General features: G+C 38.2%; 1 protein-coding gene across 4 annotated transcripts in view; it reads right to left on the bottom strand.

Moving 5' to 3' along the window:
- The window catches only part of tnksa (tankyrase, TRF1-interacting ankyrin-related ADP-ribose polymerase a), a 127,453-nt gene that overhangs the window by 28,411 nt on the left and 85,985 nt on the right, over positions 1–13,057 (bottom strand). For all 4 annotated transcript variants that reach the window (XM_079835268.1, XM_079835266.1, XM_079835269.1 and 1 more), the window contains 7 exons: positions 11,371–11,557; positions 8,094–8,215; positions 7,639–7,730; positions 7,468–7,546; positions 2,372–2,543; positions 2,181–2,260; positions 610–755 (listed from right to left, as the gene is read on the bottom strand). In XM_079835268.1, the coding sequence (XP_079691394.1) occupies positions 610–755; positions 2,181–2,260; positions 2,372–2,543; positions 7,468–7,546; positions 7,639–7,730; positions 8,094–8,215; positions 11,371–11,557 (878 nt within the window). The remainder of the gene's footprint in view (positions 1–609; positions 756–2,180; positions 2,261–2,371; positions 2,544–7,467; positions 7,547–7,638; positions 7,731–8,093; positions 8,216–11,370; positions 11,558–13,057) is intronic.

The following is a 13,057-nucleotide window of genomic DNA, read 5'->3' on the forward strand; positions in this document are numbered from 1 at the left end:
TTCAATATTAAAAAATGTTTGACTTTAAACCAGGTTTTTTGTTGGTCTATTTCAGTTGCCTCAAAATAGCAACGCCCCAACAATGCGCACAAACACACCTCGTTTTAAGACCAGCACGTCCATGGGCGCGCTGTGCATTTGCTATTTAAACAACGTGGTGCTGGACGTGAAAATGTGTTGTGAAACCGGGTGTATGATAGAGCCCCTAAAATGAATGATTCGTAATTTGAAGCGCCAAGTAACTTTTAAAAGGTGCTCTATTATGATTGCTTTCGTAGACATCAGTGTTTATATCTGAACTATAGACTTTTATCCCAGTCCTTCTGTGATGATGATAATATCTGTAACACAGAAATAATGATAGGCCTACTGGGTTGAAAAGACTGCTTGTGAAGTGGTTTCATCCCTAAACATGACATCTGCTCTCTCTGGCACAGTGGCAGCGCAAACGCATATTTGAATATTCAGGTGTGATTTTGTCAGAGCTTTAATAGACACTAGAGAATCATTGTCATTTAGGAATGAGATCGCAATCTTTTAACAATTAATCAAGCAGCTCTACACTGATTGCTAATTATGTTTCTGATAAAGAACTGCAGGAAGTCTCACCCTTTGTCTTTGGCGTGGACATCAGCGCCGTGGTGCAGAAGGTACTCAACCACAGCCACACGATTGTAGCCAGCGGCAAAGTGGAGCGGCGTGGAGTGACGACCCTCCAGGTCTCGACAGTTCACATTCTGAGGGGAGCAAATTTGCTGTACAAGACAAAACAAATAGCATTAAACTGAAGGCAAATTGATGAGTGATGAGCGCTTAAATACATTCAAGAATTAATTTCATTTGATCTACTTTTATAGGGTAGCAGGCCAGAATTATGGCAAGCGTCAGTAGAGATTCTGATTAATTGCCTGACAAAAGTCTAATTGGTGCTCTGATCTAATTACTTTACGCATAATGAGGCTTTAAGATAATGAGGATCTGATTGCATCAAAGGCATCCATCCATACAGACATTTTTATCATCCGTTTCTAAATCACTATCTTCAGGCTTACACTACCAATCAAAAGTTTGAGGTTAGAAAGCTTTTGATCGCAAGTTTTATGCTAAAATTATTGAAATTAGTTTTGTAGACAAATATATTACAAATACATTAACAATTATTTAACATTTTAATTGCATTAATTTAAATTAATAATAATTTGGCAATATCAGTAATATATTAATATACCTACCACCGTTCAAAAGATTGGGATCGGTACATTTTTTTTAAAGAGGCCTCTTATTTGAACAAACAACTACTTTTAAAAAAACTAGTTTTCTGCAGTCATTACTCCAGTCACATGATGCTTCAGAAATCATTCTGATATGCTTATCTGCTGATCAAGGAACATTCCTTATTATTAACAATGTGCAATATTTGTGCTGCTTAATATTTTTGTGTTAAACCATGATTAAAAAAAATAGCTGGATTCTTTGAGACAGAAAGTTCTAATTATTTATCACAGTTCATTAACAGTTCAAGTGCATTTACTGTCATTTTCGATCAATTTAATGCATCCTTGCTGAATAATGGAATCGTTTCCTAAATCGTTTCCTTTAAAAAAAAATCTTTGCAAGTTAGTTTATAGCATTTTTTTTTTTTTTTTATCCAAATTTAGACTGAAGCATATATAACAAGATGCTACGTTTGTGCGTATGCTGGCTCAGCGTTTTCTCTCTAACACACACACACACACGGTCGAAGGTGAGGTCTTCTTACATCAACCCTGTTCAAGGTCATGAGTACAGAACAAAATACATTTAAGACCTGCAAGCTATGTCCTTGAAAAGTTGAATTGTCTGGGATAAAGAAACTAAACCCATTCAGGGTTTTACTCCAGACAAAAGCCTATAAAAAAAAAATTCAATATCCATAACTGCAGATATATTTTCATCCCATGTAACCTGGGGCTCCTTCGTAGGACTAAATTAATGAAAACAGTTGTAAAGGTTATTACAAAGTATCTCAAAAAAATTATCAAAGTTTTTTAACAAGCGAAAATGAGAGTTACATCCCATAAGGATTCATGTCATATCTTGGCTCTAACATTTTAAGTTTCCCCACCTTCAAACCCCCTTTTTAACCCTTGACTCTTGATCCTGCCTATCTCTATTTAAAACCAAATTAAGGCATCTCTCACCTTCACAGTGTCCAAGTCTCCTGCTTTTGCTGCTTCTAAGAGTCTATAATCCACATCAGAGTTTCTCACTGGAATGTTTTCTAACAGACACAGGCATAAATTAACATGAATTTCCATAACTGTTAATGCATAAGGATACAGAACATCAAAAGCCCAAATAAAGAATCCCAAACCCCGGATTCAGTCTGTACCGTTTAGGATCTGCTGTACAGCTTCATTGCCCATCTGTGCAGCTGTAAAGCCCTGCAGAGAGACGATGGCTGGGTCGGCTCCATAACTCAACAGCAGCCTGCACGTCTGCAAGTGTCCAGCTAGAGCCGCCCGGTGCAATGCTGTCTGACCCAGTGTGTCAACTGCATTCATCTAAATAAAATAAACACACCAAAAAGGATGGAACGGAAGTGAGCAGCCTGGAATCTCCTCCTCACTGATCAGTGAAATGCACATCTAAATGCAGTCCACAGAGCAAGACTGAGCTGTAAGTAAACGTGGCCTCTTTTGAAATGAACACAAATATGAATTAATCAGAAAAGCCCCTGGGAAACTTCTACGCTCCTTCAAAGCCTATCATCACTGCACAGTGAAGAAAGAAAAGGACCTACCGCGCAATTGTGTGTGTGTACTGTGTGCGGTTTAGCATATGGCACAATTACAGTTCATTATTCTGTTGCAAACTTATTTTTGAAAACTCAAAATCATGCTTTACTAGAAGTGCAAATTGTAGATGACGCAGTCCTCTATATCAAACACGCACTGATTTGTTCATACTGCAACCAATTCGGATTTGTTTATAAAATAAATGTGTGACCAATAGTAATGCATAATGCTAATTTTGAGATAAAACAGAAAATGAAATCTCATTGGTTTGCTGGAAAGCTTTCATCAGAGTGTAAAAATTTGGTTGCATGACTAATATATATATATATATATACACTTGCATTTACAATTACACATGTTATAAAAATTATAAAAAGGGCAACACTTTACAGTAAGGTTCCATTAGTTAGGTTAATTAATGAATGCATTAACTAATATTAACTAACAATGAGCAATACATTCGTTTCAGTACTTATTAATCTTTGCAAACATTAATTAATAAAAATACAACTGTTCATTGTCTGTTCATGTCAGTCCATGTTCAGTAACTAATGTTAACAGATACAACTTTTGATTTTAATCATGTATATGCAAGTAAAGGATGAGATTAATAAATGCTTTAGAAATATTGTTCATTGTTTGTTCATGTTAACTAATGTAATTACCTTATTGTGAAGTGTTACTAAAATATGAAATCCAATATGCCTGACTGAAACAAACTTAAATAGCACATACACTACTATTCAAAAATGTGGGGTCAGTAAGATTTTACATTAAATTACTACTTTTATTGAGCATTGATAAATGCATCAAATTAATCAAAACGGTCTATTTCAAATAAATGCTGTAAATGCTGCTTTTGAATGTTCTAATCTTCAAAGAATCCTGAAAAAATTGCAGCATGATTTCCACACAAATATTAAAGGGATAGTTCACCCAAAAATGTAAATTAGCCCATGATTTACTCACCCTCAAGTCATCCTAGGTGCATATGACATTCTTCTTTCAGACGAATAAAATCGGAGTTATATTAAAGTCCTGGCTAATGCAAGCTGTATAATAGCAGTAATTGTTGCTAATTTGTTTTTGAAGTCCATACAAAATGCATCTGTCCGTCAAATAACGTGCTTAAATAAAAGCATAAATAAAAGCAGCCTTGGTGAGCATAGGAGAGTGAGAAATATAAGACACATTTTACCCAAACTGTGGAATGGTAGTTTACAAAGGAGATGGATTTTCTGGATTTTCATGTGAACTTTAGGCTGTCCAAAACTACAAACTACAGAACAGATTTCAGTATATGCAAAAAAACATACACTATATTGCCAAAAGTATTGGGACACCCCTCCAAATCAATGAATTCCGGTGCTTCATGGAATGGGTTTTCATGGCCGAGCAGCGGATGCAGTGGTGTAAAGCACGCCACCACTGGACTCTAGAGCAGTGGAGACCTGTTCTCTGGAGTGACGAATCACACTTCTCTGTCTGGCAATCCGATGGACAAGTCTGGGTTTGAAGAACGGTACTTGCCTGACTGCATTGTGCCAAGTTTGGTGGAGGGGGGATTATGGTGTGTTTTTTTTTTTTATGGGGTTGGGCTTGGCCCCTTAGTTCCAGTGAAAGGAACTCTTAATGCTTCAGCATACCAAGACATTTTGGATAATTTCATGTTGTTCCAACATGACTGTGCACCAGTGCACAAAGCAAGGTCCATAAAGACATGGATGAGCGAGTTTGGTGTGGAGGAACTTGACTGGCCTGCAAAGAGTCCTGACCTCAACCTGACAGAACACCTTTGGGATGAATTAGAGCAGGTGTCCCAAAACTTTAGGCAATACAGTGTACTTTCCTGCCTGTTTGAACAAAGCCATAATATCAATTTAGATCTTCAGCTAATAAGCACCTTCCATCGTCAGCGGATTTCTCAGTAACTTTGTTTTCTTTAGACAGCTTTATTCTTCATGCTTCCTGCTCTTCTTATTAACACAATGCTTCTGCACCATCTGTTTACTGGTTCACACATGGTCTGTAAACACACACTTGCTACAATAGCCTCTTGTCTTTGAACCTCCAGCCTGACTAATTATCCAGTCCATTAATGTCACTTAAGCCTGGCTGCTGAAGTTTGGCAGTGAGCTGGGTCGCAACACCAGTTAACGATCGGATGCGTTTCCGAGGGGTCGTATTGAAACAGATGGACGTTGATGATTGAATGATGGAATTCGGGTTATGGAGGGTCAGCCTCCGTTTATTTAGCATGCAAGAGAGCTGGGATGCGAGCAGAAGGGAGGCTTTGAAAATCAAGCTGCTCCAGGCAGCATAAAAGAGCCACACAGCATCAATGAAGAGGACCTCTGGATAATACAACCTTGTGTGAAAGTAGGACACGCAAGTTTGATGAACGGGGAGCCCCTTTAGATACACTCTCAGCTCGAACAAAGACGGCTGACTGTGGATGAGATTATTTACAGGAGTATCGGCTCCCCTGGTCTCTCCGCTGAAGAATAGCTGATCAGCCCTGATGCTCTCAGCCAAGGCAGTAGCTGAATGCCTGATCAGTTAGTCGATGCTTATCTGATTTGGCTCTCTGAAAGAGCTCCATTGATTTGGAAGTCTTTTACCCCTCTCTGCTCTGGAGAGGTAATGACATGACTGATGTAGCTCGTAAACGTCCTCCAGTTTCTCTGACACAGTCCAGCTGTGAGACCGAGGCGGCAGGCTGTTTACCTATTCAGTTTCACTGGAAAACATTGGTACTATCTTCGAATGTGCAAAATTGACCTTTTAAAAAAATTACAAAAGCACAACTGGCTCACCATAGACTGTTTAAAACACCAGAGGATGAATAACTTACTATGAGGTTTAAGTTCTACACAGCATGTTTTTATATCCAACAAAAGCTGTGAAAAAAAATTGTTTGTATTATATATATATATGGAATGTATACTACATGTATGGAATGTATAGAAAAGTCTCTTATGCTTACAGAAGCTGCATTAATTTAATAAAAACAGAAAAACTTGTGAAAGATATATTAAAATAACTGCTTTCTACTTTAATATAAAAAAAAAAAGTAATTCATTCCAGTGATGGCAAAGCTGAATTTTCAGCATCATTACTCCAGTCTTTTTCAGTGTCACATGATCCCTCAGAAATCATTCTATTATGCTATTAGGCTGATTTGCTGTCTTACTATCAGTTGAAAACAGCTGTCCTGCTTAATATTTTTATGATGCTTTTTTCCAGGATTCTTTGATGAATAGAACGTTCAAAAGAACATAATTTACTTGAAATAGAAATCTTTTGTAACATTATAAATGTCTATACTGTCACTGTTTGATCAATTTAACGCACCTTTGTTGCTTCTTTTTTTTTCATACTGACCCCAAACTTTTTAACAGCAGTGTACATTTGGAATACGTTTAATTTCCTCAGCAGCCTGTTCAGCATTCATTTCAGACTTCAAGAAAATAAATCAGAAACAAAATAGTTTTACGCAAAATGAGCACTCAAAAGAGCTTATAACTTCATGTTTTCAAGATAATTTAATCTAGTAACTGCACTGTCTTTATTATCTCTTTTAAACCCATAGTTTGGATTTAGTTTGTCTGCGAGAAAGTGCGTGCGAAAGAATGTAAAAGATGCTTCAAACACAGATTATTAATCATTATGCATGCACACATTAATCATGGGGAACAATAAATCATGCTACTGATTTTAATTGTTCATTTGTGCACAGCAACAAAAAAAAAATTGAACCAATTGCCAATTTGCTTTGATGCGTATATTGTATAATTTATGCATTACGCCGTTTCATCTCATCTGCATTGGTGAAAGAATGCAAAAGTTACAGAAAAAATTCACAAAACGTCATAAAATTCAAGTGATTTCAATATTAAAGATAATAAATAAACAAACAAGTTCTGAAATAGTTCTTGATTCAACACTAGTGATCAGATTTCAAATTATAGATCAAGTATCTTTGTGAACAAAGTGATGAATGTTTGGCAGTTAATTAGGAAGATGTTAGCATATAAACACTTCCATACTGATGATGAGCTCTTCCATCTCAAAGCCAATTATCTTATCTACTGATAAGCAGGCAAATTACTCTGACAAAAAAAAAAAGAAGTGCAGTGTTAGCAAAGCTCATTCTTCATTCCTCTCCTCATGCAGCAAGAACGTGATGACTCAACTGCACACAAAGGTAGATGTGACAAAAATGCTGCTCCACTGAACTGATTTTTCTCAGGCTGAGAACAGAAACAAAAAATATGCTGTGGTTCTGTAGAGGCCGGGGCCATATTCAACACTTTTATAGTGTTTTTCCCCCACTATTAATGAAAGTCAAGGGTTCTTGTACCAAAAAAACCCCACATAGTTATAAATAACCAATTTCCCCCCTCCCTCTTGCAATTAGATGGAAAGAACCCCTCCCCCTCCAATTTTTTTTCCTTCCACAAAAACAGCATTCAGATTTGCAACAACATGAGGGTGAATAAATCTCTGCAAATTTTTGGTGAACTATCCCTTTAAGGCAGACTGTAATATTGTAAGCTGTGAGAGGTGGATGGTGAAGCGAGGTGTCGGGTGTGTAAATGTGCGCGCGTGTGTGTGTGTCGCAGCTCTGTAGGCACTCAAGAGCACATGCAGGGATGTGGCGCCTGCTGATGCAGGACCAGCTGTGTACCTTCGCCCCGTGTTTCTGCAGAACCTCCATGATGTCGTTGTGCGCCCGTTCTGCTGCCACATGGAGAGGTGTCATGAAGCTGCGCAGGGGAGGAGGAGACAAACAGAGAAGATCATGAGAAAGACAGACATTAGCATCAGTCTTCAACACATGACAGGCACATTTACTCACTCTTTGTTCTTCTCATTTACATTGGCTCCTTTCCGTAGCAGCAGTTCAGTGACCTGTTTTCGTTTTGGGTGAGGCGATGCGACCGCACAGTGCTGAAACACAGGACAGAGGCCTTGTAAATGTCACAGAAGTACTACCAAAAATGCAAATTTGGTAACTTTTATAGGGCTTTTTGTCTTTTTTAATCTTGGAGACCATTTTGGTAACCATTCAATTTCATTGCATGAAGCAGAGCAGTGTGAACATCCTGACTGAATAGGTCCTGCAGTGGTTTAAGGAACAAAAAAGCAAATCATATAAGTTTGGAATGACTTAAGTGAATAAATGATGAGTGAAAGTGAAAGTGAATAAATGATGACCGGATTTTCATTTTTGGGTGAACTATCGCTTTAGCATCTGCTTTTAACCTGATCTCTTGGCTGGAGTTATTCAAAAGTGAATGAGGAGGTGCTCACCAGTGCCGTCTCATTCGTCTGTGGGTGCTTGAAGTTAATGATCTCCAAAGCTAGGGTCTTCTTCACCTTGGTCATGTCTGTTTCCCTTGCAGCCTGAAGGAGAGAGTGGCCCTTAAACTCGTCTGCACCAGAGGAAAAAAGAAAACGTAGAGAGGTGATGCAAGACGCTCTGACAGAAGCCGGTGGTAGACATAATTCATCAAGACAAAGCGTGAAAGAAAGTAATTGAAGCTTCACAGCTACAATACAATCTGGCTTTACTGCAGCAAAAATATGAGTTAAGAATTCTAAAATGTATGACTGAATCTTGACCCGATCAAATTAATTTTGTGCATTCAATTTAGTATGCTTCTGCTCATAAGAACTGCAAAGAGGGAACATTATTCCATCTACACAAGTGTCGTTTTATTGAATATGAGCACGGCTGGGATTCGTCCACAGGTTAAAATCGCAGTTGTGCTGATATTTAGCGAAACATTGCAATTGCAACATTTAAATTACCTTTGTAATCAACAGTTAATCTTAAAATGAATATCCATTTTCATACTGTACATAATAATGTTATAATCAGACCTGATTTCACAGCTGACCAATGAGGTAAATGTGATGTTATATGACATTGTATACAAGCTGTTTTATTGACGCCTTTTCATGGTCGAAACACTGACAAAACGAGAGACAAAATTAATTTCAGTAAGTTGTACTGTATCTTTCAAAAAATTGTGGCAGCAGGAGAGACATCTATGATCTTACTCCAGTCTATGGGATATTAGCCCATTTTTGATTCGTGTGAGGTTCATTGTGCTTGCAATTTCAAGTTTTTGAAAACATTTGTAATATTGTAACAAGTGATATTTATTTTGCAATGATTTATATTGATTTACACAAAATAGCATAAATGGAATCAGCCACAGCATGAAAATAATTTTTATAGAATTTTTATATAGCTTTTCTGCAACAGTATTATAAATATTAAATATTATATATCATTATACATTAATATTTTATTTTGACAGACACTATCAAAAGTGACTTACAAAGGAGTAACACAAGACAAGAGTTTGTATGCTAAAATACTTACAGCACAGGCTCAAACTCAACAAATTCCACATAAAGGAAAAGCTTTACACAGGAAATTGTGTAAAGTTTAAGTCAGAACTACATCACTCCACCCCACACTGGGAGAAGCCAGATGGAGAATTCACATGCAAAATAAATAAGAACGTCGCCTGCCAACCTCATCAGCACACTGGAACTCAGCCTCTACTGCGCTTGAATAATGCAGAATGAGAATATTGTGTTTAAAGGCGTCTTTCTCAAAACCTTGATGTGTCTGTCTCAATGCCAGCGAGGATGTGGCAGGAACAATCAGAGCAGAGTTGCGTCTAGCTCACTTACATTTGCAGTGTGAACAAGTGGGATGAGTTTTGTGGGCTCTGATGCCACTTATGCCGAGCAATGTTGAAAGATTCTAGTCTGTTGTCTTTACTTCACGGTACGCTTAAGCAATAAGGAACCAGGCTGTTTTATAAAAGCTGTAAGTAGAGCTGCATGATTCTGGATAAATTGAGATCACGATTTTTTGTTTCAAATAGAAGTCAAAAATTTCAGTTAACGAAAACGATACATTTTTTATTTTAGTTTTGGTAAATTGATACTTTGATACAATAAATTAGACAAAAAGAATTTTATGAAGTTACAAAAGATAATGGCCATGTCCGCTTAAAACTGCATTCCAAGGTAGGAAGGCATAACACCATGTCCGCGTTAGCTTCACTTCCGGTCTCCCGCGATATCTTCATCTGATCAATTTTTGAAGAAGTATCCTTTGCTGCCTTTAATATTTCCTAATCCTGTGCGTACCATTCTGTGACAGTTAAGCCGTGTGTAGTCAGGCAGAGGCTTTTTTTAACCAAGAGTGGAAGAATGTTCAACTTTGGGTAAAATACAGTGCTCATCATGGTCACTTTTTACCCAGCCGTCCAATCACAGTGGAGGAGAGGCGGGAAAAATACAACCCCAACCAACCACCACATCCTGCTTGTAAAACGATAACAAATGACATACACATCTCTTCATCCAAAACTAGTGCCAGAGCTAGTACGTTACATTGTGTTGACATTTTTATATTCAGTAACAAACTATTTAAAAATCAGATACTAGTAACAGTTCTGTGGATATTCTGTATCATAGCTCATATAGCGTCTCAAATGAAAAAAAATGCTGTGGCGCTGAATTTCTCTCAAGCGGCCGCAGCAAGCCGTTTTCAGAAAAGTGCTGGCGTTTTCAGCTGGTTAAAAACACTTTGGTGAACGCAGGGCCTTAAAAGGTTTGTTTACCCAAAAATTACATCTCTGTCTTTAATTACTCACCCTCATGTCATTCCAAACTCATAACCGCTTCGTTCATCTTCAAAACACAAATTAAGATATTTTTGATGAAATTCAAGAGCTTTCTGACCTCCCTATAGACAGCGACGTCATAACCAATTTCAAGGCCCAACAATTTCTTCTCTTGCCGTGTTCTACGTCAGAACGCCGGCCCAACACTGTTAAAACGCTTTGGTGGTCATGGGTCTGTTGAAAGCGCTATATAAATGCAGTCCATTTAACACTGTACACATGAGCACTACGACACATGTGTGAGGTGCTGACGCAGGAGCGGACCAATAATGAGGCGGCATTCTGCTGTAGAACCCAGAAGCCATGCACTGTGTTTACTATGTGAACATCATAGGAGACTGATAGGCAAGAGAAGAAATTGCTGGGCCTTGAAATTGGTTATGATGTTGCTGTCTATAGGGAGGGTCAAAGCTCTCGGATTTCATAAAAAATACCATAATTTGTGTTCAGAAGATGAACGAAGGTCTTACAGGTTTGGAATGACATGAGGGTGAGTATTTAATGACAGAATTAAAATTTTGGGGCGAACTAACCCCATAAATAAAAATAAAAATGGTGCCTGAAAGTTGCGATTTTGACCAAAGTTTTCCACTTTTGAGGTAATTTCAAGCGATAACTTAATATTGTAGTAATTCAATATTCGCTTGGTTATCACCAAAGCTCGCTTTAATTTGTTATAGCCATTATGCCTCAGAAGTCAGTTTCGTGTGGTACCTTTGTGCACAAATGCTGCCTGCGAAGATTTATTTTAGTTATTGTTCTTGACATGATAAATGCAGATTCGGTGAACCGAGAATCTTCTCTTAAAAAATTTTTTTTTTACTGATCCCAAACATTTGTGGCGTCAGTTTAATTAAAAGAAAAGGTAAACTCACATGTGAGCCTCTCCTTGAGTTCTGGGGTGGGGGCCATGTCCACCGCGCTCTTCCCATGGCAGTTGACCAGCGTTGGGTCTGCTCCATGACTCAGCAACAGGGAACAAACCTCCACGCGATTCTTGGAGGCAGCCTCGTGCAAAGGGGTGAACTGCCAGAGGTCCATGGCATTGACGCACGCCCCATGCTACAGAAAAAACATTTATGGTGAGATCACACTGAAAGGATGGCGCCATCTAAGAGGCCCTAGATTCATTTTCAAATACGTTGAGAACATTACGCGGTTCCACTTGAGCAGTTAGAGCAGTTTTAGCATAGATTATGAATTTCTATCTATTAGGGAGCATTCTATGCCCCAGAAGCCGAGTTAATAGCACTGAGGGAAAAAGAATAATCGAACACATTATTTTTAGAAAATGGCAGTTTTCCAGGAGGGAGAAATCAACTTGCACTCAGAGGCCGGGGGTAAACAGTACAAAACTATTAAAAGGATAGATCTACTAAAAACATTTTTTTTCTTTTAACCATCAAATGCTAAATAATATATGTTAGACAGTAAGTTCACACTGATCTTTGCCATACAATGAAAGTAACTGGCTTCCGGGACCCCATTACAACACGAAAATCAATGACATCTGGCGTGACACGTTTTGATTGGCCATTAAATAAGAGGTGAATATGAATGAGATTTGAGATCAGTGGAGAAGATTATCAGTGAATAATGACTTAAAAATTCTGTCTTTTCATCACAAAAATGCATTGGGTTGCTTCAGAAGTCATTTCTTGTCATTTTTGGAGCTTGGCAGCCTCTGGTCACCATCCACTTTCATTGTATGGAAAGAATTCTGCTAAATTTCTCCTTTTGTGTTTCATGACATGAGGGTCAGTAAATCTTTTTTGGGTGAATTATCCAGACACTTCTTGAGCTGAGAGATTTTTCTTGAACTGCAAGTGAGAGGAGTGAAACAAAGGCTCTTGAGGAACTCAGAAACATGGAAATAACGTCAGGTGTTCATTATAATGCATCTCTGAGTAAAATAAAAGGATTCTTAATAGTTGGCACAACGTAAGGCACATTTAATCTAATATAATGATTGAGGGGGTTTAAAGAGATCTGGGGAGCTACTGATATTGTGATAAGCTTTCCTGAGGCTGAGAATACTCTGCTCTGCTGTGTATCAAACTCCAAACATTGTTCTAATCTAGAGACAGATTGGCTGCTCCGCAGGGCTCTGTTGACACAGCAAGGATGGGAGAGCACACCATGAGCATAGTGTTCCATATAACAGATTTGTAAATAAAGGAAGCTGGACGTAAAGGCCACACTCTGTGGCGCTTCTGGCTCAAGGGAGAGTTTGTGTTTGCACTGAGACAAACTGAACTTTGACGAGACATGCAGATTGCTGCATATGCAGAAATCAGTACCGTCGCAAGGGCTGTGCCAAGTGTGCGACCGCACAGGGCCTCGCGCCTTACCAGGGCCTCGCAAAATAAAGTGACAGCTGACTTGATGTAAAAGCCGACAGTTAAAGTTTATGTTTTTGTCCTTCAAAATACTATAATAGTTAAAAAGACACAGCTAAAAATGTGTATCAAGATGCTGTATTATTCTGCTTGTTAAAAAATGTATTAGGCTATGCAGTAACTACAATAGGCTACAATATTTCTCTTTGCGTGAGACTGTGCG

This window comes from Gobio gobio, assembly GCF_949357685.1.
Source record: "Gobio gobio genome assembly, chromosome: 14".
In the NCBI taxonomy this organism is placed as follows: domain Eukaryota; kingdom Metazoa; phylum Chordata; class Actinopteri; order Cypriniformes; family Gobionidae; genus Gobio; species Gobio gobio.